Source organism: Corylus avellana, chromosome 8, assembly GCF_965113065.1.
Source record: "Corylus avellana chromosome 8, dhCorAvel1.hap1.2, whole genome shotgun sequence".
Lineage (NCBI taxonomy): Eukaryota > Viridiplantae > Streptophyta > Magnoliopsida > Fagales > Betulaceae > Corylus > Corylus avellana.
In genome coordinates, this window is record NC_142497.1 from 5,722,183 (window position 1) to 5,748,879 (window position 26,697).

General features: G+C 34.5%; 3 protein-coding genes across 5 annotated transcripts; all 3 read right to left on the reverse strand.

The window, feature by feature from the left end:
* Positions 1–3,548: 3,548 nt before the first annotated feature.
* Positions 3,549–5,167, reverse strand: LOC132164289 (DUF868 family protein (DUF868)). Of its 2 annotated transcripts, XM_088519245.1 has the most exons (2): positions 3,818–5,167; positions 3,549–3,620 (listed from the first exon to the last, which is right to left on the reverse strand). In XM_088519245.1, the coding sequence occupies exons 1-2, from the start codon at positions 4,710–4,712 to the stop codon at positions 3,592–3,594; spliced, it is 924 nt and encodes a 307-aa protein (XP_088375371.1). In that variant the 5' UTR covers positions 4,713–5,167; the 3' UTR covers positions 3,549–3,591. The 2 variants fall into 2 exon arrangements, with proteins under 2 accessions (XP_088375371.1, XP_059430757.2); XM_059574774.2 differs by lacking the exon at positions 3,549–3,620 and having other exon boundaries at positions 3,652–5,167.
* Positions 5,168–17,709: 12,542 nt separating this feature from the next.
* LOC132164202 (PPR containing protein) lies at positions 17,710–20,525 on the reverse strand. Its single transcript, XM_059574639.2, has 3 exons — positions 20,250–20,525; positions 20,017–20,120; positions 17,710–17,976 (listed from the first exon to the last, which is right to left on the reverse strand). Exons 1-3 carry the CDS (start codon positions 20,417–20,419, stop codon positions 17,945–17,947), a joined length of 306 nt encoding a protein of 101 aa, XP_059430622.1. The 5' UTR covers positions 20,420–20,525; the 3' UTR covers positions 17,710–17,944.
* Positions 20,526–21,236: 711 nt separating this feature from the next.
* On the reverse strand, positions 21,237–26,113 carry LOC132164483 (phosphoglycerate/bisphosphoglycerate mutase family protein). Of its 2 annotated transcripts, none has more exons than XM_059575003.2 (9): positions 25,667–26,113; positions 25,351–25,456; positions 24,994–25,210; positions 24,787–24,905; positions 23,198–23,290; positions 22,392–22,445; positions 22,284–22,319; positions 21,992–22,099; positions 21,237–21,765 (listed from the first exon to the last, which is right to left on the reverse strand). In XM_059575003.2, the coding sequence occupies exons 1-9, from the start codon at positions 26,014–26,016 to the stop codon at positions 21,391–21,393; spliced, it is 1,458 nt and encodes a 485-aa protein (XP_059430986.2). In that variant the 5' UTR covers positions 26,017–26,113; the 3' UTR covers positions 21,237–21,390. The 2 variants fall into 2 exon arrangements, with proteins under 2 accessions (XP_059430986.2, XP_059430985.2); XM_059575002.2 differs by having other exon boundaries at positions 22,221–22,319; positions 25,667–26,111.
* Positions 26,114–26,697: the final 584 nt, after the last annotated feature.

The following is a 26,697-nucleotide window of genomic DNA, read 5'->3' on the forward strand; positions in this document are numbered from 1 at the left end:
CAAGAAGATTTAAAATAGCTGCTGCTTCCGATGATCAACTTTGGTGGCCATTTAGATAACATATAATTATATAAACCATCAAGAAATTGGGATTGGTAGGTAAAGGAGCACACAGCACAGTAGTTGACAAGATTGATGATCGGACTACCCTTTTAGTTTTTTTTTTTTTTTGTAACAGCCTTTTAGTTTTAATTCATTGCTAAAAATGCTTTCAAACTATAAAGCTTGCACACAGAATTTCCCAGAGGGGATGTTTCAACGGCAGCCTTTTTAGGTTTTACCTTTTATAGCTGGCTCACGCGCTAATTACTCCCATAAATTAGGCAACTTCACAATAAAAGGATTCGGATGTTCAATGATTTTTTTATTATTTTCTTTACTTTTTTTTTTTTCAAAATATTATTTTATTGCCAACACCCAACACCCAAAATCCAATATACCTTAATATCAACAGCCAACCAATATAAATGGAGTAAACAAGAAGGATTTTTCATGCTACCCAATGGTTAAAATAGTCAAATGATTCAAGTTTTTGCATAAACAAAGTAAACTGGAGAGAGGAGAAGAAACGGAAGCCTCTATGAAACGGTGAACTATTTTTTGTTCGGATTGCTAGCAATTCGGAAAGAAAATGCAAGTCTTTATGAAATTTACTTACTGAAAAAATTTAAGCGCCTAACTTATTTCATAAAATCGGTTTTATAGAAGAGAATTATCCATTCTTTATAAACATGACTAAGGTCTTGTTAACAGGTAATGTGAGATTATTTCTAAACACCCTCTTTATGTGCGGGTGGCTAGTATTTTTTCTGGTTCTTATCATAGAATAAGTAGTGTGAGCCACATTCATCCTGTAGTAGGTTTTGATATTAATTTGTGGACCTAACTCATTTCATAAAATTGGCTTTATAGGAGAGGATTGTCTATTCCTTATAAACATGCTCAAAGTCTTATTCACAGACAATGTGAAATTATTTCTCAATACAAACCTCAACAATTGAACGGATTGCTTAAAATTTACTCGAATTGCTAGCAATTCTTACATTAAAAATGTGAAAATCTATAAAGAATAATAATAATAATAATAATAAAGAAAGGGAAGTTGTGAAAGCCAGGGTCTAGGGGAGGTAGTACTGGTCCTAGCAACACTAGAGTGTGGTGGCCCTGAATTCAAAGATGTAGGCCGTGATGTACAATCAATTTGACCGCTGGTGCTCATAATGCTCATGATAAAATCTTTGAAAACTTATGCTCAAAAATCAAAATAGTCCAAACAATAATTCCCAACCCAACAAATCCTGGTATGATATGATTAGTATCCCACCATCTTTGGGATTCTTCCAACCTTTTCACTCACTCTTCCTCCCTTAATGCCATGATTAAGACAAGACTGCCCATGAAACTGTTCTTCTTATGATGTTGTTGCCTGCTGCTGCAATTATAATTGTCCCTTCTAAGGTAATAATGTTTGTTTGTGTATATCCAGATCTTTTAGCACGCATGCCTACTAATTAAACAACTCCCAAATAAAGTTTATGAGACCGGAGAAGAAATGTTATTCAGCATTTTCAATTCTTCGTTTCGTTTGTCTACGAGGGACTACATTAATCTTCCATCTGACCATTATTCTCAGCAACTATGTTCTAATATTTCACACTTAGCCATGATCTTCTAGACCTTTTTGAGAAGTACTTCTTCTAGGTTATTAACATGAAGACAAATGTAAAGGGCTAAGGACATTGTTTGGTGGGGAGTGGAGGTCACCATCCTTAGCAAGGTGTGTTGGGGCGATTACAAGCACACTCATTGGTTTTTTCTTTCAGGATGGTGCTGGTTTTATGACAAAGGGGGGACCATGAACATCCATCCAGCATTCAAGTGTTTGAAGCATTTTTAGATGAACTGCTCCCGGGACAACAATCGCACGGTCCTCAAGTATTAATCAGACGGTATCCCGCCTTCTGGCATCGTCTTGTCGAACAAGTACGCATTGTGTCACATTCGAGCATCTACTCCAACAACGCATTGACACATTTGAATGTGTTGTCAATGTCGATTACATTGCCAACCAAACTCATTGCAATCTTTGCTTCTTTTCCATGACTCCTAAACCCCTTTGAGATGCTTTTTTTTTTTCCTTATTAACATATAAGTACAATTTTTAAATTATGGGTCGAGATAACAATCCAACATGACGTGTATCTAATGTAAGTTAACCGACTAAATGGTTTGGACATTTATCTTCTTTTTATTAGACATGATGTAACCTGATGGCCACGTGTGCACTCAATATTGTTAAAAAATTCAACTAAGGAGAATGGAATGAGTAATTTAATAACGGTGCGAACCTAAAAGAGTGATTTGATAACTTTTAAACCTTAGAAAGCGATTGATAAAAAGTGAAACCGGATTGTTAGAACATTTTTTTCAAATATATAAAGACACCTTTTTTTTTCTCCTTTTTTTTTTTTTTTTTTCAATTGAATAAAGAAGAAAGGATTACAAGGGATATAAAGACTCTTCATATGAGATATAAAGACAGTGAGATATTGCTCCCATTAAAGTATTATTTTGTGCATTGTGTAGTTATTAGATGAAGTACAAATATATTTGTTTTCTTCTAAAATTAACCTATTTAGTTACTAAACAAGTAAATTTCATAAATTACCAATTCCATTTCAAATTTCTGCATATACATCCTTAAACGAGTTACATTAACACACTGCATGCATATCATTTCTAAGCTTCATTAAAGCAAACCTGAAAGATCAAAACTCAAGCTCGGTTTAACTAGCAATGAATCGAGGACTATTGAGTTGTGTGGCTAAATAAAATAAGTGTTTTTTTTGCAACTCAGATAAATCACTAATTATTCTAAAAGTTTAAGTAAATAAAAACAAGTGAATTTAATCATTGCGTAAAGCTACATACTATACCTCCATTCTATTGGATTGATGTAGCAGTCTCATCCAAATGTTGATGAGCACTGTCACATCAGCCAATAAATAGGAATATAGTATATAACATTATTCTTAACCATTTATTTAATATTTTACCACTTTACTTTATGTGTAAGCTCAAACTCTCTGTTAATAAAAAGAGTAACCAATTCGTAAAAATATTTCATTAAAGTAAAGAGTAAATTAATTACATAGACATATCATGCATGTTAAATAATCACCAACTATTTGAAAAGCTTGAAATGACACAAAGAGGTGAACTCAATCATATATGAACATTTTTCAAGCCAAAAAATTTGTTCGGTAAACCTTACAAGACACACTCTTACTAAAAGCAACAGAGAAATCCCATATTGTCTTGTCTGAGTCAAAAATGCACCGATCATTGTCAATAGATTCTCAATTTTTTTAATTTTTTTTTTCCTTTTAAGGTTAAAAGCACTCTCCATAGCTAGGACACACCTTTGAAAATCATTATTTGGCCTTTCAGCAAATCTTCTTTGATATCTATCAGAATCCCAAAAGTTCATTTGCCTATATCTTCTTGTACCCTTTTTCATCATATGAACAACATTAAAAAATAATAATAATAAAAAAAAACACCCCTCTAAAGAGATCAAAACAAGTCGTTCTATGTAAAATTGAAGAACTCCAAGTTCCCTTCAAAAAAAAAAAATAAAAGAACTCCAAGTTAATTTTTTTACATATAAAAGAGTAAGCGTCTATTCCTTTCAAGCAGAAAAGAAAAAGAATATTGAAAGGTAAAAATCGAAGAAACACCAATGAAAAGAAAAAGGAAGAAACAAAAACAAGAACAAAAAGAAAAAAGAAAAAAGAAAAAAATTATTGGTTCTTACAGGCATAGATCAACAAAGAGAATTCAACTCTCTCTTGATCCTTCTGCACCAACTTCTCCTCCAGCCAAAGCCGGCTATCCAAGCCACTTCTCGTCCTGAACATGAACACAGCATATCCAGATGCAGGATTGAAGAACCAATCATGCACATCCCACATCAGATCAACCAACAAATTGTCGACAAAAATTGTCTGGTTCCCTCTGAAGTTCCACTGCAGCCTCTTCACGCGAATCACCGTCTTTTTGTCGATGCACACCGACAAAACCGGCGACCTCAACCCCTCGTTTTCTCCGGTACACCGGATCAAAATCTCGTGCGCAATGCCGGCGTCGCAGAACTGGGCCTTGGTTGAGTAAAGGGTATTTCCCGAACAATGCTCCCGCCGCGAAATCAGAGAGACATTTGCTGCAGAAGTCGTCGGTTTGAATTTCTTGGCGACGGTTTCTTCGGCTATGTCGCCTAAAATTAGGCCAATTTCTGAATCAACCATGATGAGCAAATGGAATCCCTCGACAGGCTCAGGCCCTGCTTCGTACTTGGCATTAGAGAGATCCCAGATAACTTCGATGTTCGAATTACCGGATTCCATCAATTTGCTTCCTTTCTTCTTCCTGAACAACCGGGAATTCGTGTTGAGCCGGAAGGCCGTCGCCGCCGCCGATGGGTCATCCCCGAAGCTTATGCTTAGGCCTTGAGCGGAATTCGTCTTGCACCAGGTGACTGTGATCAAGATTTTCTTCTGGGTTGAGAGGGTGATTCTGTAAACACAGGCGACGGAATTTTGGATTGAAGGGGAAAGGCTTGGATTGATGCAAGCTGTGTTTGAGTAGCTGGAACATGAAGGATTAGACACACTCACTGCGCTTTCGCTGAAACAAGAAACTATGTCTCTCATTCTTTTTCTCTCTTTTTTTTTTTTTTTCCTTCCTTTTGTTCTTTTTTGTGTGAGAGAGATCTGGAGGTTTTCTTTCTCTTTTGGGTTGTCCCGAAAATCAAAAACAAAAAAATGAATATATAGGTTGGAGGTTGGAGGTTGGAGAAGTTAGGTGCTTTTCTTCTTTAATCTTCTCTAAAGTAAAGAGGAAGCTCAGGAATGGAGATAAAAAAAACACAGGTGGAAGGGGAGGAAAATCCAGGGTTCCTGACAGACCCGTATGTAATAAATACACAATTCTTCTCAGTTCTCAACACAACAAACACCTTGGCTTGTGATGAGGAGAGATGGAAGCAGAAAGAAAAAAATCTTGTTTTCTTTTTCTTTTCTTTAATCTCAGTTGTGACAGTTCATATGAGAAATTAAAAAAACCAAAAGAAACTGAAACGAAAAAGGTAGAAAAGGGAGTTAGTCATGGTCTGGTTTGTGTTGTGACATGATTTATGTCTGCTTTAAAGCTCCTGGCTTTGGGAGTTTAGTAATTAGGCATAAAGATATAATTAATGGGGGAAAAAGAAAAGGTTATGAATTATTATTATTATTATTTATTTTAATTAATTGGGTTTAGTCTTTTTTTTTTGTTCATTAAGTCTTCGAAATAAACAGTGAAACCTTAAATAAATAAATAAATAAAAATTTAAGGGTCATGACTCATGACTTTCCGCGTCGTTTCATTACCACATTTCTGACGGTTGACACCAACGGTAATTTATGCCGGTTATCAAACCAGTACCGTGAGTTGGAAATAGGAATTAAACTCTTTACGTTATTGGAAATTAAACAGAAAGATTGCTATGGGAGTTTCTATAATTTTTAAAAAATACTGCTCTTTCTACTTATTTGGACAACGTTTTCTTTTAAACTGAGTTAAAGGAAAGTCCTTCAACTTATTATATAAAAATAATATATGTCACTTGAGAAGCACAGGCTTTTTGAATAAAATTTCTTCCAACTTTATCATTGTAATTAAAAAAAACATGTGTTTTTCACTTGCAGAGGACACATGTTATTTTTATAGAATAGGTTGGAAGAGTTTTCTCTGACCCAGTTTGAAACAAAACTCTATCCTACTTAGGGGTGAGCGTCGGTCGGTTACGGTCGGTTACGGTAGGAAATTTTTGCTTCCGCTCCAAAGTCGGTAAAGTCGGTAAATTCACCGACTTTTTCCGACAATGATTTGTACCGCCACCGACCGTCACCGCCGAGTCGGTTACGGTGACGGTCGGTAATGTCGGTTTGGGCTGGGTCACAATCAGCAAGAAAATAGATTGAAAAATCAAGCCCAAACGGTAAGAAAAAGAAATTTTCCTTCACTTTCTCGGCAACCAAACATCAGAAAGAAAAAGAATTCTTAATTAGATTAAAAATACTAAATCAGGGAACACAACTTGAACCAAAAAAGGCACAGAAACTCGAGTCTAAATTCTAAAACATGCTTAGCAAGAAAATACCTCTTTTCCTCCACTTTCTTGGCAACCAAACAGCAAAAAAATAAAATAAAAATCATATAAAAATAAACATAGAGGTGGAGTCATGAGTGAGAGTGATAGAGAGAGGCAAAGATGAGAGGAGAGTGAGAGAGAGGCATAGATTAGATGAGAGTGAGAGAGAGGAAGAGATGAGAGGAGAGTGACAAAGAGAGGAAGATGAGAGTGACGGCCGCGGCGAGGGTTAGGGGAAACGGAAGAGAGGTTCTAAATGAGATTATATAGGGCACAAATTCAAGACAAAACGACGCCGTTTTGACTAGGAAAATATTTTATTTTGATAAGTAAAAATGTAAGTAAAAGGCGACCAGCATGGGACTCAAACCCACGACCAGTAGGCGTCCGGCATGCGCTCAACCAACTGAGCTAGACGAGTTTCGTTAGAAAAATATAACGAATATTTACTAATATGAAAAATAAATATCAAAACGACGTCGTTTTACAAGTCGGTAAAAGTCGGGTCGGTAATGTCGGAAACCGACTTCCAAAAAAGGCATACCGCCTGCCGACCGAAAATTGTCGAAACAAAAAAATTCCAGCCGCCTACCGTCCGTCTTCTTGTCAGTCATGGTCGGTCTCGGTCGGTCTCGGTCGGAACTCGGTCGGCACTCGGTCGAAACTCGGCACTCGGTGAATATGCTCACCCCTAATCCTACTTATTTTTCATATATATATATATATATATATATATATATATATATATATATATATATATATATTGAGGTGGCTTCCCCTATAGCCAGCGGCCAGCCCCATGGGAGGTTTGGGGTGGCTGCGAGCCATCCCAGCCCCATCTAGGGTTGGCTAACATGCGCGCCCACCCCCCGTGGGCGCTTTTCATTTTTTATTTTTTTCATTTTGTAGATTTTATTTTTTAATTTTAAATAATATGAATAGGTTTGAATGAGATAGGTGTCACGATTTGAAACACGATGAGTTTGATCAACTTTAATTTTTATAGACGTAAGTACTATCTCTATTTATTAGATGTATACATGTACCACCTACCATACATTTCAAAATTGAGGTAGCCATTTGATATTCGGCAAAAGTGAAAACACTTAAAACACACCACTGTTGTGAAATGAGGATGAAAAGTGTCATTACTCTTAAAAATTTAAAATGTAAACTACGAAGTTGTAGTCTACATTATACTTTAATAATATGTGAAGTGTTACGTGCATTTGTAAATAAATTATTGTAAAAGTTGTAGTACCCAAACATCTTCCAACATAAATATAAAAATTGAAGTAGACAAGGGACATGATAAGATTAAGAAGATTATCCTATACCATTAAATTTGAGATACTAATGGCAATTTTGGTTTTAATTACTTTGAATCTTAATAATAATAATCTCTTTCTTGTAGAAATAAAGAGTTGAGATAATTCGTTTATAATTTATTTTAAAAAAGTGTTTATCATAGTGATATGTGAAGGGGTGACACTTGATGCTATAAATTTTTCGAGCATGATTTTATTTAGAGGAAACTTCACTTTGGCCTTCTGAATTTCCACCCGATTTTACAAACCTCTCATGAACTTTCAAATCTCTCACTTTGGACCCCTGAACTTTGAATTTATCTCAATGTGGACCCCTCCGTTAGATTTTAAACATTACATGACGTTTATATCCCTGACTTTTATATAAAATTCAAACTTCCAAAACGTTTTTATATTTAAAAAAAAAATGAAAATCAGAGATATTTGAGTCTTTTTTTTGTAATTTTAACAACTAAAATTTACGGAAGGGTCCTAATTAAAAGCAGTTCAGGGTTCAAAAGTGAGAGATTTAAAAATTCAATATGAGTTTGTAAAATCATGTGAAAATTTAGGGGGTCAAAGTAAAATTTCCCCATTTATTTATTTATTTATTTACTTATTTATAAATAGGGGATAGGGGCAATTAAATGATTATGAATTTATGATGGTGAATGTTGGTCCCACGACTTAAATTTATATCCATAGAGCCCCAATCTGTAGTCTCCAACCATGGGCAGCGACTTCTATATGGATAACATGCTTTATACGATTTTAAATTTTTAAAATCTATTAAAATTTGGAATAAAAAATATTATAAATAGAAAGAAAACTAGGTACATTATTAATTTGATTAAAAACTCAGAACAACAAAAAAGGATTATAAGATAGTCTATTTTTTTTATAAAAAAAAATAAATTTAATAGTTTATATATATTACCCTAGTATAATTTCTTAAGACCTTTTCAAAAATCAACTCATTTAGGATATTCATCCAAATGATTAAATTTATTTATTTTTTTCTCAATTTTTATTGTACATTCAAGAAAAGTAATATATAAAAGTACATATATACTATTTTATTTCTCTTATTACTATTATTATTTAAAACGTGTCTAATCGTGTATGTTTTGTGTTAGAATGCATTTATTTGTTTTAGTTTAGAATATATATATTTGATCTTATGATGTAATCATCCAAATCATAGAAAAAATTTAATAACTCAAAAAAAAAAAAAAATCAAATCAAATACTAATTAATGGTCTTTGATACAAATAGTAAAACATGAAATTAAAAATATGAATTTTGATAATTGTGTTGTTAAATATAATGATAAAATTTGTTGTGCCACTGAAAATAGTAATCCAAACATATTACAGTATTCTTATGCAAATATAATACAAAAATATAAATATCCATTTTCTAGATTATTTGAAAAATGAGAGCTCATTTTTTAATATATATATATATATATATATATATATATATATATATAGCTCAGTGGTAGAACGTGTCCCTGATATATTTTATACTCTCTTAGACAAAATAAACTTGTAATACTAACTCCATTCGTAATTCCATCAAATGTAGACGAAATTTACATCCCAAATTTAATAGTGAGTTTATTCGGAGCTCCTTCAAGCATCTTTCGTGGAAGAGCCCATTTCTATGAGGAAAATATACTTAAGGCCTTGAGTTATTTTCGAAAGAGCCTTACAAATTGGCATATGTGACACTGGATATATTAAACTACTATTATGGGACAAGAAGGCTACTACTCCATTAGTGCATACCGTTATCTTTGATGGAAAAGTTCTCACACGCCTTGCGGGTGACCATTTTTTTGTCTTACACTCAAAACTACTTTCACATTTATGTCACATCACAATTTATACATAAAAAACACATTATAAAAAGACACATCTATTTTTCAAAATCATCATTAAATTTGTGGGTCAATGTGGGTTCTACAAACGGGCCCCACATATATGAGTACTCAAACGAAAATCAACCTTAGAGACCCGGAGAGAGATAAGTGAGCTACTAGTTGAGCTTGATTCGCTAAGAGATTGCCAATTTGCCAGATAGCCATGAGTGAGTGAGTGAGTGAGTGAGCAAGCAAGCGAATGAGGGTGCGCAATCAGGACAATTAAGCCAACTCTATTTGGTCTAAAAAAAATTTAGACAAGTTAAAAGGGTCATTCGTTTCCTATTAGCTCCGCCCCTACATATATATGATAGAAATATTATAATGTAATAGTAATGGTAGAAATTATATTTTTATTTCATAACTATCTTACAATGTTAATGTAACAATCCTAACTAATCTTTAAATTAGTATTTAAAAAAAATTAAAACGGATACAAATTTTCTCTATACTGGTTTGAAGAAAATTTCTTTCAACCTGTTTTAATAAGTGAAAAGTGTTATTCAACATGTTTGAGTTTATAAAAAATTAATGTTTAAGTTCTTAGATTAGTACAATGACAAGAAATGAGTGTTAAGAATATTAAAAACAAAAAAAACATGTGAGAGATAACACTTGGCACTTATTAGATTAGGTTAGAAGAAATTTTCTCCAAATTAGTTTGAAAAAAATTATGTCCAATTAAAACGGTCACATTAACATTATAAAATAATTATAGAATAAAAATGTGATTAGGATCACTACTCAATCCATTTAATATGAAATTAAGGATTTTTTTATAGAGTTTAATAGAAAAAGAAAAAAGAAAAAGGAGTGATGATTGGAGCACTGTGATGATTATGATAGTGAGTGTTGGCCCACAACTTAAATTTGGGCTGCAGACCCACCAACTCCTTGCTCATGATTAAAAGCAAAGGCAAATGACATGTTTGCGTCTCAAATTAGAATCACGTTGAATTATAGATATAAGATTATTTAAAATTTAATTTGTTAATTTTGTGTTAGATTTACGAGTCGTGTCAAAAATTGTAAACACTAACTCGTCGACTTCCCTTACTTCTCCCTTCAGTCTCCTGTTTTCTACTCTCAATACAAATTATGAAATTAAGAATATAATAACAAAGAAGCCTTGCGTGACTATTTTAATTCCTACCGGTGTACTTGTGACATCCTTTGATAAGAAAAAAAAAAAAAACATCATGTGGTTGCAGTTGGGGAAGAAAGAACATTAAAATCAATATGATTATCAAGTCTTCCAAAGTTTTAGGTCAACCCCTCCTCCCTCCACCAATTCCCCTCAGAACACGATTCATAAATATGATAAAACTGCAGTGGAAGTTTAACTGGTACAGTGAAGATACGAGAAGGAAAAAGACAATGCCTTGTTGTAGCAGGTACATATGTTGTCTCTATTCTATATATAATGAGAAAGAAGAAGAACCATTTGAATGATAAGCAGAGAAAGGATGGGGAATCTTTCATAACAAACATCAAAAAAGGGAATTGTCACTGCTCTTTAGGTACCTTTGAAGGGCATGCTTTTAGGTTTGGACCCCATATGAGAAGGCATGGAACTAGGGCTCCATTTTTGAAAATTTTTCTTAAAATATTTACATATCCAGACCGGGATTTCTCATAATTGGAAATCCTTGTTTCTTTCCTTTTGGGTAGGAATATATGAGAGAGGCTCTTCTACCCGAGCAAGGAAGCTATGTTTGAACAAGGAATTTACCCGTAGGACCTTCTGTTCAGGCAAAGATAACGCTAATCAACATAGTAGCCTCTCTCTCTCTCTCACTATCTCCGTTTTCTTTGGGCAGAGAATAAGAGGAGACCCAAATCCTCAAATTCCGTTCATTTCTTCGCCGATCGGTTCTTATACATTGAATATAATGGATAAAAGAAATTCAAAAGGCACATGCTGCTTTAATGAGCAATTTCTACTAGAATAACATAACTATCTTCCATAATATTTGCTCAAACTAATAAACCCTTGTATCAAAGAATGCTAGAACTCCAAATTGTTGGAGCTTTGGTTAATATGATGATCATTGAGCAATAATCTCCATAGGAATCTGAGATTTTCAATCTTTGTTGATGGTTAGAGGAACAACTTTATTCTTCATTTGGTCGTTGAGAAGACAGATATTGGAATACAAAACTTTCCCAAACTTTTCCTTTATGAAAATATTAGTAAAGATAAAGCTATGCACACTCAAAAGTGGCAAGTCTACCTAAACACACCAGACGTGCGAGCAACAATGCAAAAAGAGATTGGAATCCAGAAAGAAATTAAAACTTTTCTCTTTTTTCATCATAAATAATACCAAGAAATTCCCACCAACCAAACGGTCCAAACACAAGCGATTATATTAGGAAAACCCACCATCAAATGTGCATTAAATCAAGGGGAATTTTTTCATATGCCCTGGCCAGGAGACTTTTTGAATTGGCCTCCTTTGAAACTTCAAGGAAGTAACTGGCTGGAAAAGCCCACTTGGCCAGCTCATGAATTTCCCACACATATATGTGTTTACACTTTAGTTCAAATCATTACTTTCTTTTCTTTCTTTTTTTTTTTCTCCAAAATAAGAATGAAACATAGGATAATGACATTGTTTGAGGACCCATTAAATGTGTGGTAAGTAAGTTATTAATAAGAATATATATATATACTTGTTTTGAAGGCAACATTAAATAATGCATATATGTTACATATTAAATAATGCATGTTACAACTTACAAGTGGGGATGTTACAAGAAGAAGAAGAAGAAGGCTGCAAGCATTCATAAATATGAGTTGATCAAGACAATCAAAGATGGAAAACATTAGAATTAAAAAGGATAGAAAAATGCCTATTACTTTATATGTTAGAATTTCTTAGAATATTTAGAATATATTATTTTCTTTGTTAGAATATTTTATATTTTTATTATTGTATTTCCTTCCCAGGGTTTATTTCATTCCTTGTGTATTTTAGGGTTTACTATGGTTTCTTGTTCGTTACTTATTGTCTCTCTATAAATCTACCTATATAATATTGTTTAAGATAATTCAATATAGTAAAAATGTACCCATACGTCTCTCCACTTCGCTCTCTTTTCCTTCTCTTTCATATTTTATTATTATTTTTTTTAATATTTCAACAATCGACTGCTGAGAGAGAGAAAATTCATACTCCAAAAAATTTAAACAAGTTTAGTCATAAACATATCTAGCTTCTGATCATGTGTGGTTGCTAGCAGTGTGTTGAACACTTTTCTGAGACCAAAACAGGGCACATGCATGGTTTATTGGAGTAAAATTCATCTAGATCGACAGCATATAAATGCAGATCAAGAGTTTAATTATCATCTAGTTATAAGTCACTGTCACAAACATATATAGCTTTCAAATCAAAATTAGGAAAGAAAAAAAAAACCTTAGCATTGCATATCTAGACTATACTTTTTTGGAAAGTTAAAACAATTTTCCAATATCAGCAAAAGATACATATAATAGGGTTTCTGCTTTCAGCCATTGAGTTTCAGCTGCAAATGTTATCTTCTACAGTCATCAAGGGACATAAAAACTAGAGGCACATAGATTGTTTTAGAGAAGACTTTTAAGCCAATGTATAATCAAATTAAGGATCATTGGTGTATGCATGTTAGACTCTCAAGTCCACAATCCCCTCAAAACCTTAAGAGTGCAATTTGCTTGTAAACAATTTGCTCTCCAATCATGACAAAAAAAATTACCCTAAACGATGCCGGACAAGTTAAAATTAGGGTTTTGTTAGTATCTATTCAAGTGTTCTTTCGTACTCCAATGAGACAGATCGAAATGATGATTAAACGATTTTTTTTTTCTCTTCTTCTTCTGATAGTGAAATTCTATCAAATTCTCCTTCTCTTTGAATCGTGTGATTCGATCCGCTTTCTTTTCCCCTTTTCTCTATATATATCCTTCTTCTACCTAAATTCCCTTTGTCTTGCATCGCTAAAGTTGATAATTATTGTAGGAAGCATTAACTAGCTAGTTGAGTGTCTTCTTCACACACCCACTAGCCCCATGACCACAATTTGTGCAGTAGAACCATTTAATTATGAAACCCTACAATGACATCTGATCATCCAATAGCATGTGCTATTTTTAGTCTTCCAAGCCTAATCTCTATATAAATAATTAATAAATAATCCAGAGTCCCACGCTACCATTAATGAATTCACCAAGTCAAAGATATTATACAATAAACAGCAACTGAAGAGGCCAATGGTTTTTTGTTGCTTCTTGGAAATTCTCAACAGCTCATTTCCCTGTTAACTCAAAAAAAAAAACTCTGATTAATTGATGAAAATGACACTCCATTTCACAATTCTTTCTTCCATCAGTTTCTTATGTCATCCAGATCCAGGGGATACACATCTCTTGTCGGTGAATGTGTAAGTTGACACTCTACATACGGTGAAATAAGATTTTTTATATTTCAGATTTTGTTTTAATACATTTAATGATGTATACAGTTTTATATGGCATGTATACATCATTAGATCTGTGAAATATAGTCGGGATTGTGAAATGATTCCTCTCCATTTTAACCAGATAAGGGATTATAAAATTATGTGAATTCAAGCGATTCCTTGCATCGAATAGCTTAAAAAATGCTACCTGTTAAAAAAATGGCACGTTATCAATGAGTTATTTTCATCAAGTTCTCGTTTTTTATGTTGTAAAAAAGCTTCGAGTGAAAAGGATTTTTTTTTTTAAAAAAAAAAAAAAAAAAAATCGTCTCTTCAAAAGTGAAAAATGAGCATTTTGAGAAAAAATAAAAAATAAAAATTGGTTGTTTCGGTAGCGTGCCATCTTTCTAATAAGTAGCATTTTTCAAGCCTTTTAATGCAAAAAAAAAAAAACAGCCTAAACTCACATAATTTGAAAATTTACAATTTTTTTTTTTTTTTTTTTGAAATTGTAAGAGATTTTGATATATTTTAACCAAGTGCATGCATTAATATAGATACATTTTTATATCTGTTTTCAGTTCTTTCATCCACATGTAGCCAGCATGGGGAATTTTTCTGGGAAGGTCAAAACGTTCTGTAGTACCAGCCGAATTAAATAGTGGATCAACAAACAAATATAAAATTTATCAATATTATTTTTTAAATTTCCACTTGAAATTATAAAATTGGAAAATGATTTATTACGAATGCTTGAGAGACAATATGTATATAATAACAAAGGAGACAATGGGTTACTTTCCAACAGCAATCTTACGTTGTTTATGGCCCACAACCAAATACAAGACTCGACAGTGTTCCTCTCAATCAAAAACTTGAAAATCTGACCCTTTAAATAAAATAAAGGAAAAAAATACAAAATCAGTCTATATGATTTATTTGATTTGCAATTAACTCCTTATGGTATCAAAATAAACTCAAAGGTTCCTGAAGTATACTAAAAAAACGATTTAGTCTCTACAGTCAAATTTTGTTCACTACTTAACAGATTCTGATAGCGTGAAACGTTAAAGCCAATAAAATTGTGATATCTGTCCCATTTAAATCAGTGTCACACTAACGGAATATGTTAAATTAGTGGACAGAATTTGACTGTATGGACTAAATTGTTTTTATAGCATACCTCAAGGACCTTTGAATTCATTTTGATACTACATAAAGCTAATTGTAAATCAGGTAAATCACAAGGACTAATTTTACATTTTTTCCTAAAACAATAAATAAATAAAAAAAGAAAAGAAACATTCTATGCTTTGGTTTTTATAAAAATAAAAAATATTTGTCAGAAGGAGAGAGAATCTGCTTTCGTTTTCGTTCACAAGATTTGCTACTTTGTAGTAGACGAACAAATTGATGTTTTGTTTCTTTTTGGTGCCTGCAAAAGTACAATTAACAATTTTAGCTCATTTAACAAGGGATTGATTCCACGTGTCACATGCTTCTGGTGTCAAAGCATAAGCTAATGACGTTTTTAATTATTATTATTATTATTTTGTTAATTCAACGGCATTGGGGTTGTGTGAGAGTGGACCTTTTCCTCAACCAATAATAACCCACAAATTAGTTTGTGCATTACACATTTTCATAGAAGCTTTGGGGTACTACGAACATTTCTTTGTAGAGAAAGGTCATGTTAAGCACCCAATAGCCCTCTTTTTTGATTCTTTCTTCCTTCGATCTTGTTTGGGTTGCTAGTTTGGGGGACGAAGTGGTGCTTAATTTTGTATAACATTCCTTCTTAAGACCCTAAAAAGTCTTCCATTCTCTAGAAACAGCGTTTCTAGAAAGTAGTAGATAGGAACCTGTTTGGTGTATCACAACGGTAACTTCCTCACTTCCTCTTATATTTATTGGCTGAAAAGTGACACTCTATCAATATGGTAATCAATTTTTGACACGATTTATTAACTCGATATGAATTCAAAACAAACTTAGTGAATTAGAGTTTAGAAGATTGACTCGTTTAATTAAATGGTTTGAGTTAAGATTAACATATATAATCTTATATCCACGACTCAACACGACCCAAATCCGACACCTGATATAATGGCTGGCAACTTTTAATACAATCCATGAATCAATACGAATCCAACATAAAATTAGTAAAGTTAAGGTTGAGAAATATAACCCGTTTAATTAAATTGGTTGAATTAGAATTGACCTACATAATTTTATACCCATGCCTCGACACACAATCACGAATCGCCACCCCTAACTCTCAACAACCTTATTATATGGACCTTTGCAAAAACCTAAACTATCTAAACCGCATAAGAAATTTTGTGTGGTCACATAACATTGGTACTCGAATCCTTGTATTATAACTTTATAGCACGTAAAGGAAGTTCTGGTCCAATTCACAGAGTATAATCATTGTGAAGGCACTCTTCTCCTTTGTCCAATTCTTTTATGCATCTTTCCCTTTGGAGTGGTGAAGGATCAGGCCCAACTTGATTCTATGCATACAGGTCTACAAACTATTACAAAGCAAAAGAGCAGGCCTAAATAGCTAGCCAGCCATGTCAGAAAAGCAATGTCTCATCACAACCCAGCATGTCGTATTGAATAACAACACATGGGAGCCTCAGACCACCGACAATGAAAGTATTAAAGAGTCATTCTCAAGCTATTCAGAAGGGAAGGGCCAAAACACTTATTTCTTTAAAGCAGCTATTCAGAGGCAGGGCGGCCAAGACACTTATTTCTTTAAAGCAATCGATGCTTCTCATATTTGACTATCGTGAGCATCAAGCACACTACTTTTTGTGATAAAATCAAACCTAAGTCCTTACAACTTAAACCTTCATGATTAGATGCACAATATACATTCTTTTTATGCTGCTGCTGCAATGAAGTATTCAATATCATACATCAAGCAACCATATCAAGCAATGCCAAGATAAATGATGTAACAAGCACCCAACAGTATGAGGACCACAGGTCCCCTTTACAGCACCTCTCATTTGTTTAATTTTCTCTCAGATGAGTCTATAGCAAATATAAGACACTTTAGTACAAAAACACAAAACTAATGCAATGAATAAATCTGGAATGTATTCCACAATCTCTCACCCTAATACACCTTAGCTATTCACAATTTCTGATGCTCAAGGTTTTCAAATCCTTTTTTATTATATATAGGTAAGTTACACAAGCAGCTATTAGGTTTTGAACTTGCAACCCCACGCTTCACCCCAATTCTTTCAATATGCGGATGTGCCAAGTAGAGCTTCAGGGTTAGCAACAGTTTAACATCAAAACATCTGCATGGGCACAAAATTGCTTGTCCCAGCCACCAACTGACGACCTAAAATATTCCCAAAGCTTGTAATATTCTGTCCAATTTTTAGAATTGTTTCGAACTTTCTGCCAGGTTATTCACCAAGATCAAGCAAACAATGTTAGGACGTCTGAATTATCCAATGTTTAATGTACATTTCTGTTTCTAGACAAACTTCTCTTAAAAGAAATGGCAAGAGTTTTGTAAGTATATGATAGAAAATATCCTCCCCTCAACTCTGGAACACAATCTGGATCTAACATTAGCCAATTTTATCCCTACAGAGAGCATATTAGTGTCTTCTACATAAAACAATTACCAAATTAGCTTCTAGAAACCAAAAGATGACTTTTTATTAATTTCCTTATTGAAACTACCTGGAAAGAGATGCATCATTTTTTAATGGTTTGCTTAACTCAATCATTGCCAGCATAACCATTGTACATTATTGTTACTGCTTCTACATCCAAATATTTTTGCAAATGATTCATGAGGTAATAGCTGAAAACAACAGGAAAACATAGATTGACTCATCAAAATTAAATCAAATTTATCATATAGCAAAGTAGGAGAATTTCAGGAAATAGCTCAAGGGTTGCTATTGTAGTAAAAGAAAGGCAAAAATCATGTTCAACAATTAAGCCTGGAAGACCTGAACTCCAACTTTTTCCACAAAACTACTAATCAGCCAACAACAAGAAGTAGAACAAACTCTTGATCTTTCCATCCACTTGGTACTAGATGGGACTGAGATAGTTTGCAAATCTACCTGTCATCAACAGAGGGCAGAAAACAAATGTTACAAATTTTCTTTTCAGAGTAACAATAATAACTTTTCAACAAACCTGAAAATACAAATATTCCTTTCAACAGAGGGCAGATAAAACAAGTTTAATGCTACATATTCCTTTCCATTTGAAGGGAGAGGGGGAACGAGGAAAAAATGAAAACGTTGGCTATGTTTGTTAACCTTCTCAAGCGCACTTTTCTCAAAACATTGAACAAACGATTCACTTTTCAAAAATCAAAACACAAAATACTTTTTAAAAAACAAAATACAAAACACTTTTCAAAAAATAAAACACAACAAACTTTTTAGATAACTTATCACTCTTCTTATAGGAATAATTTGAGAAAACATGCGCTAATTTTTTTAGTGTGAAGGATGATTTATTACTTCCAAAAAAAATAAAACAATAAAAAAAATAGAGAGTGGCCGCGCCTACACTCTCTTTTTTCATTTTTTTATTAGTAAAAAGGTCAGCTTCCACACCTTAAATAAAAATAAAAAAATAAAAAACTATTGTTACACACGTAGTGTTTGTTTCTATGAAAACACAAAATACTTTTCAAAAAGCTTACCAAACAATTTTCTTAAATGGACCTTATAGGCAACAATTTCTAAATATGAACCCACCGAACATAGTTTCAAAACTTTAACAAACATAGCTCATTTCACTGAAAGTTTTTACCCCGTTAAATTCCTAGATTTCACCCTTTTTCATCTTTGCTCCTGTTCAGACAATGTTTCTTCAGGTTCCATTTTTTTATGCCCCCTTAAATAAAGACATTCAACTTCATTTGTTTGTTTTTTTCTCTCTCTCTTTTTCTTAGCCTAAAAGACTACCACCCTTAATGTAACAATTTAGTAACTATTTGTTCTGACATGTTCTTTTATCATAGATTGTTCTAGGGCTGAGCAAATTATCGACTAACCGACTTTCGACCGATTTCGACTGACACCGGCCGTTACCGACTAGATGGAGGATGGTAGGCGGCATGATTTTTTTTATTCCGAATTTTTCGGTTCGGTAGGCGGAAGAGGTTTTTTAACCGAACCGACTATACCGACCGACTTTACCGACAAATTTGCCACTTTTCCACATACCGACATGACCGAAACCGACTTTCCCGACTTCTGACCGACACCGACTTTACCGACCGCATTCGGTTCGAAATGCGAAATAAATAAAATTTGGCGGAATAAGTCGGTGAAATAACCGACTTTACCGACATTTTCGGTTCGAAAGGCGAAAATAAAATTTTTCTACCAAAACCGACATTACCGACCGACGCTCAGCCCTAGATTGTTCTAAAGATCACTAATACATGGTGTCATGCTGTATTCACTTTTGTGCTATCCATATGTTCTCTTATCATAGATTGTTCTAAAGACCACCAATACATGGCATCGTGTTACATTAACTTTTGTGCTATCTGATTGTCAAGGTCTTTATTGATAAATTTTCTTACTTCACCAACTTTCCATGACCCAATGGCTATAGGTTCTTTGACGTGTACAAGGAGAAGAGAAAAAGAAAATTGCACTGGCATCCTTCTCAAGATTTCATTCAACATTTTTAAGCACTTCCTTTTCTTTCCCACATATCAATGGAGGATCACATGGTTGGCAAAAGAAATGATAAATTATGGATCAAACATTGTCAACACAGCCAAATAAATTCCAATGCTTATCACAACTAATTATATTACATGCCTCACACATCACTGATCCGCCTGAAAGATTAACATTATTCATTATTGTAATTGTCCTCTCACAGAATGTGCACCACTCTCTAGTATGTAATTGTGCATCAATCTAGCTCTACTAAGACCTGATTGCACGCTACAATACCCACCACCAAAACAGTTTTCAGCATTCTGCCCACCGAAAAAGGTTGCAGAACTCAATAGTATAAGTCACAATGAAACAATTTGAGGAGAGGAAAACAGAGGAAAAGCTCCAGCGTCCTTTGGACTCTACCAGTAATTGCAATATATGTATTAGAGAGAAGGGAGAGCGAGTTACCTTCGGCGGAGGGGCTAACTTCGCTGGAGAGCTTGGAGACGAGGCAAGCGGAAGCGATTGCGGCGTGGACGGGTTGAAGAGAGCACAATTCTCGTCGGACCAACCTTTTTTAACCCGATCAAAATTCAAAACCGAAGTAGATATAAGCATCGGATCACACACACAGAGATTTAAATTTCTAAGAAATGTGAATTTTTAACAACGAAGAAGAAGAAGAAGCAGAAATGTGATACCTTAGAAGAGGAGGAGGGGAAATTGGAGACCGACGAGGCACCAAATTGGACGGACGCAATGGCACTGAGAATCTTCTGGGCGCTGAAAAGGAAGAAGAAGAAGAAGAATTCTTCGATGCTCTGCACAAAGCGTACACTAGTCTGGATCTTCCGGCCACCGAAGCTGCCATTTTTGTTTCTTTCTTGCTCAGTCTCGAGTCGAATCGAACCCTAAAACCTCTGCAAAACCCACCACCAGATGTGCCCGCTGAAATGAAATGGTCTTGCTGGAATAGACTGGGCCGACCGCGTTAATATCCAGGCCCATCTGATTGTTTGGGATGAATTCAATTGGATCTCAGCTTCTCATAGGCAAAGTAAAAGTGTCTAGTAGTACTTATAAAAAAAAAAAAAAAAAAAAAAAAAAGTTTCTAGTAGTTTGAGATGAACGATTATCACTATTTTTTTTTTTTTGTCTCCAAAAAGTAGCTCAATCGGCTGAAGATCATGCTTCATGAAGTGGAGATCACTAATTCGAATTCTCATCCCCCTCTTATGCGGACATGTCAAAAAAAAATCACTATTTTTTTTTTTTTTTGCTTTTGTTTGTATATTTTTTCTGTTTTTTTTTTTTTTTTTTTTGTAATGATGCGGATTCATATTGAACAATTTCAGTCAAAAATGGGTCACATGTAGGTCACACTAGGTGATTTCCATCCAATTTAACAGAAAAATGCTAATGGGGTAACATAAGTTCTGCATAATTTGAGGAGATCGATTGTTATTTTTTAAAGTTTTAATGGGTATTTACAAATAGGGTGACAGTTCAAAAACCAAAAAAAAAAAAAAAAAAAAAAGCAGATTAAAGCAGATTAAACATTATATGAACCCCAAAACTGCAGCACCCATAAAATCTTCAAGGAAAAAGATTTACTTTTTTGACTGGTCGTTTGGCCTTTGAAGCTTCAAAGAAGTCATGTTAAATAAAGAATGGGATACTAACTGGCGTGTTGGAAATTCAGAAGTTCATTTCCTCTGATTTACATTATGATTACAACCACCTTGATACAGTGATACACTGATACTCCTATACTTGGGAATGGAAATATAATTCTTTCCGAGTTAATTTAACAAGTATATATACATATATATACATTTACAGTTAAAAATTTTCATCATCCACAATCGATCTCGTGATGGGTATTGACCATCTCCCCAAATGCGCAGTGTAATTTATGCACCGGATAACACCCCGTCCGGTAGGTCCATCCGGGAAGTCGATAACGCTGATGCTCCCTGCATCAAGATGAAATGATCCCATCCAATCTTTAGTCAAATTTAGGCAGTGCCCCATCAACGCTATGTGAATTGCAGGGTGGCCGACTACGACAACTATCTTTTCTGGCTCGGCATCGTCGGATAGTTCACTCAATAGTGACTGCCAAGCCTTCTCAGACTGATGCCATATTGTTGATGTGATTCTATCATCATATTCATTTAACCAACCAGACTTAAGACCAGAAACCTCAGTTGCATCCTGAGAATAACATACACAGAAGCATAGGTAAGTTCATATATGCATATGCATGTAAAAACTGCAGTCCATTTCCATATAAGTTCTTGCCATTACTCACTTACTAGTATGAATATATAAACAATCTAGTTTAGTCATAGTTTTCCTAACATGATTTTCATATTGTCTTAGTTTGCAACCTTTCACAACCAAACAAGAACTAGAGAACTTCAAGGTTAAGATCTCTTACCCTATTTGATTGCTGAAGGATGCTCTCAACATCAAGGTACTCAATTTGCTTCATCTCCAGATAGCGTGGCACACAATCAGCACCCAAGCAATCTGCAGCTTCTTGTACCTACAATCAGTAAGGCTAGCTGGAGTAAAAATAGAAAGGCCACCTCTTAAGAGACAATTAAGAGAGAGAGAGAGAGAGCTTTTGCAACATCCTGACTCAACAGCATAAAGAATGAACTTACTCTGGAGATAGCCATGGCCGTCTCAGTACAAGCTTTCATAGGACTGCTAATTAGAGAACTCACTCTCAAATCAAGGAGTAGCTCTGCAGTTTTCTGGGACTGTCATTTGCCACTGAAGAAAATCAGATAATGATTTTTTAACCTGTTGTGCACATGGTATAGACGTTGTACCTGTATAATTCCGAGCATGTTCATTGGTAAATCCCCAGAATTAGATACACTAGCCTGTTCAACATCCAAGGCAATAATATCTGTCAATGACATTCATAAAAGAAGATACAAAACCAAGTGGATGCAGACTTATGTTGGAGAATGTCAGACAATTCAAGAATATTAGTACATGTTAGTTAAAGTCAATATCTAGTATATGTTAGTTAAAGTCTTATTCTCAATTAAAACTTCTAAATTAAAATGCAAACTTTGAAACACCCCACACCCCTCCTCAAATTTTTGTTTATCCTTCCAAATTTATCATTAAAAAAAACTTGATTTTTTTTTATAAGTTAGTAAATATATATGGGATTACCATTTCAACATTTTCTTGGGACATGTTTCCTTGATTGTGATTGGAAACGAAGATTGAGAGACTTTTATTATATTGTTGGTAGTTGCCTACCAATATGCAAAAAAGAAGAAAAAACAACAATATTCTTCAATTCATTTAAATCCGATGAAATTAATTATGTTGAATGCTGTCTCTAGCAAAATTGAGACTGAACCATTTACTTTTAAACTATGTAATCGTGACAACTTTCATAATTTTTCTTAATACTTTTCAAAATCACGGTCACTTTTTTATTTCTTTCTAGGCAAAATCATAGTTTCAATTTCTTTTTAGTATTTTTTTAATCACTTCCTTCTTTTAGGTTTATTATCATTGCAGCTTAAGGTTTTTGTAATCTTTTCATTTTTTTTATTAACACTAATTTTGTGGATTTCAGAAAATTAGTGAACACTTTTTGGCCAATCCTTCTTACTTCTGTACTACTTTGTGTAGCTCCATGACAGACGAGTATGATCCGCTCACTTGCTTTCCTGCCTCCAGAAGCAGCAATGGGTGAATTTGGGGTCTGCATTAATAGTTCAATACCATTTAAAGGACAGCATAACCTGTTACACAACCTATATAACATTGAGATTGTGGCACCACATAAACAACTTGAATTAAAAAAAAAAAAGAAAAAAGAAAAGGATTTCATTTGCAAGTGGCATGGTAATCTTCAGAAATTCATATATCCAGCAAATATTAAAACTCCAATAATGATGTACAGAATATAAAAGCTTCGAGATAAAAATATTCAGTCCCAGAAAAGAGCAGTGCCTAAAAAATTTACCATCTGGGTTCAAGTCATTTGAAAAAGGCTTCTTCAACTTTGATACTTCTATTGAAGAATAACATACTTGACCATGAACTTCAGCAGCTCGTATCTAACTAAGTCTCCATTATATAAAATTTCCAAGTCAACACTTTCCTAAAACTAATAACCTAATGTTTCTCAATATGGAATTACTAAATGCATTTGAGCCTTCAAAGCGAGCAATAAGAGAATCCAATTGAGTCTACTCACTCTAGGCCGTGTGTCCATGCAACACAGGTTAAATCAGTATATAGCAGCAGAATCCTTAAAACTTAAAAGCGAAATGGAATAAAATCACTTGGATTGTGGAAAACCTAAGACGAATGAGTTTCAAGAGATAAAAATACTAGTATACAGCCTCTTCAAGTTCATATAATATGTCACAAAACCCAAATTACAACTAAAATTACCAAAAATAGTAATCTGTTCTGGGGTCTTTGCATTGTCAAATCGAAATACATTTGATGATTAACTTTTTTATACAAGCACAATCCCATAGAAACCTCAAATAGATGGCTTATAACTGTCCACTTACCTCTTTATAGAATATTTGATTGTGTCACTTATCAGATTATGCATGTATGAATAAGCAAAGATACTTATACAAGAGCTCAAGATCACAAGTCGATAAATATGCAGAACAGAATTCAAAATTTTAAATCAAAGCACAAAGCTTATGTCTTCATCCAAACACACGGATTATCAAACCATATTATTTTGGTTGAAGCACCATCTGGGTGGTATGAATTATGATAGTTGTTTCAGTTGTAGCTGCATCTGAGTAATATTTCCCTAACTAAGTTTTGCATAAGCAAAAGCAGTATTTCAAATGGACTGGAATTAACTTTTGTGAGTGACTTGGTTTTCCAAATGATAAACAAGTAAGAGAGAGAGAGGGAGAGAGAGAGAGAGAGAGAGAGAGAGAGCTCCTTGAAGTGATAATCAAATAGAGTTCAGAACAAATAAGCCTTCCAATGGAACAAGTGCAATTGGCAATTATGCCCTAAAAATGGCATCCATTCAACTATTTTGGTTCAAAAAATGCTGATTTTGGGTCTTTACACCCTTCACTGGCTCAGACCTAGAAGCAGCATTACCTACATTTTATTGACACTATCTTCAACATGATAGTACTAGCAAATAACATATACATACACACACATATATATAGTTTCCCATTAATTTCTATCAATGAAGGTGCCATATACCTGATTTAAACGATTTAGACAAATTAATGGTGACCCACCCTCAGGTCGCGGGGTAAGATCCAGCACACTAACACCGCAATTGCTCTGAAGTAAAATCCTAAAATACTCTGTTCCCAAACCTGCTCTTTGGAAAAAGAGAGAAACTTTATTCAAAATCACACCTTGCACATGTCGACATAAAGTTACAGAAGACGAAGGAAATAGTACCAATCGCTGTTGCAACGAGAGCCTGATTAACAGCATTGTGGGCAACCACAAGAACAGACTTGCTTTCATGGGCTAGTATTTTATCCCAACAGCTTCTAGCACGCGCCCACAACTCTCTCACTGGATAATGACCATCTATGTTGAAATTCGCAGCATCTAACTGCCATTGCCGAAAAGCTGCCCCAAACTTTGCTTTTCCCTCATGCTTCAAGAGGCCCTACATTCCACCAATAAACTCAGCAACCATAATGCAGTATCTAAATTCACCCAATTTTCAAAGCAAATTCAACCAAAACTAAAATAATAATAAAATAAAATAAAATATAAATAAAAATAAATAAATAAATAAAAACTAACTTGGAATGAGTACAAGTCGATTTCTCTCAAATCAGAGTCAGTAATCAGCTCGTCCTCGCGAGCCCCCCAAATGATCTCAGCCGTTCTTTTCGATCGTATCAAGGGGCTGAAACAAAAGCCCACATTTGTTAAAGTATTGATTAAATAACTAAATTTACCACTTCCTATAATCTTAACCGACAATTGATGATTTAACATGTTAAGGGATAAACGGAGTTTCACAAAAAAGGCATTCAATTAAATTACTTTTGGCTTTATTGCTGGTTTGCGCAAGAAATGGTAGCGAAATATGATTTGAGCAGCAACAAAAGTGAACCTGGAGAAGCAGACATCGAAGGCGTCGTCGATGAGCATCTGGCGCGAGGTATCGGCCTGAGCCTCACCCTTCTTGGTGAGGACCGAGAAGTCGGAGCTGCCTTGGATCCGACCCTCCTCGTTCCACGTGCTCTGGCCATGCCTCACCAGGACCACCCTCTTCGCGGCCTTTATCGGGGGGAATGGAGCCGAAGCGTACAGCTCCGAGCCCAGCTCTCTCTCTCGGACGGTGGAGGAGTATCGGATTGTGAAGCTAGGGCTCCGTCTGGTAGTGGAGGGGAAGAAGCTAGGGTTACAGTTGAGGAGGAGGAGACGGTTGTGGAGGACGAGAGGGTGTCCGATCGAAATCATTTGGAAGTATCTTTGGCTTGAGGTGTTTGTTGGAGCTTTCGAGTGTTAACGGTTTTGTATGGTTACCGTTGTGTCTAATCCTCAGAGAGGAGGAGACGGTGAGGAAATGCCACGTGCTAAGACGCACTTGATAAAACTTAGGTTAAATACTTTTCACCTTGAGTTCAAAAACAGTCTAAATGGTACTTGATTTAAACGAAAATATCAACTTAATACCTCTGTTAGGTTTTAATAGTCCAAATTAAAGGAATGTCAAATATCATCACAGAAAAATCCCACATGTCCTAAAAAAAATTAAAAAATAAAACTAAACTTTAAAAAAATTAAAAACTTCATGGGGTGACCGGCCATCCCATTTTGGCCAATAAGGGTGGCCAGCCACCCCCAAGGCCAGTCTAGGGGTGGCTTCGACCTTCCCCATGGCCAATGGGAGTGGCCGGCCGCCCCCAAAGGCCTTGGGGGTGGCTCTGGTATGCCATGAATTTTTCAATTTTTTTTTTTTTTTAATTTGGTTTTTTTATTATTATTTTTAATTTTTATGACACGTGTCATTTTTATATGATACATGTGTGACGGAACTTAACGGAAGTATTAAGTTTGTCTTTTCCCATAAGTCAAATACCATTTATGACAGTTTTTGAACCCTAGGTAGAAAAAAACAAAAAAAAAAAAACTGTAAAC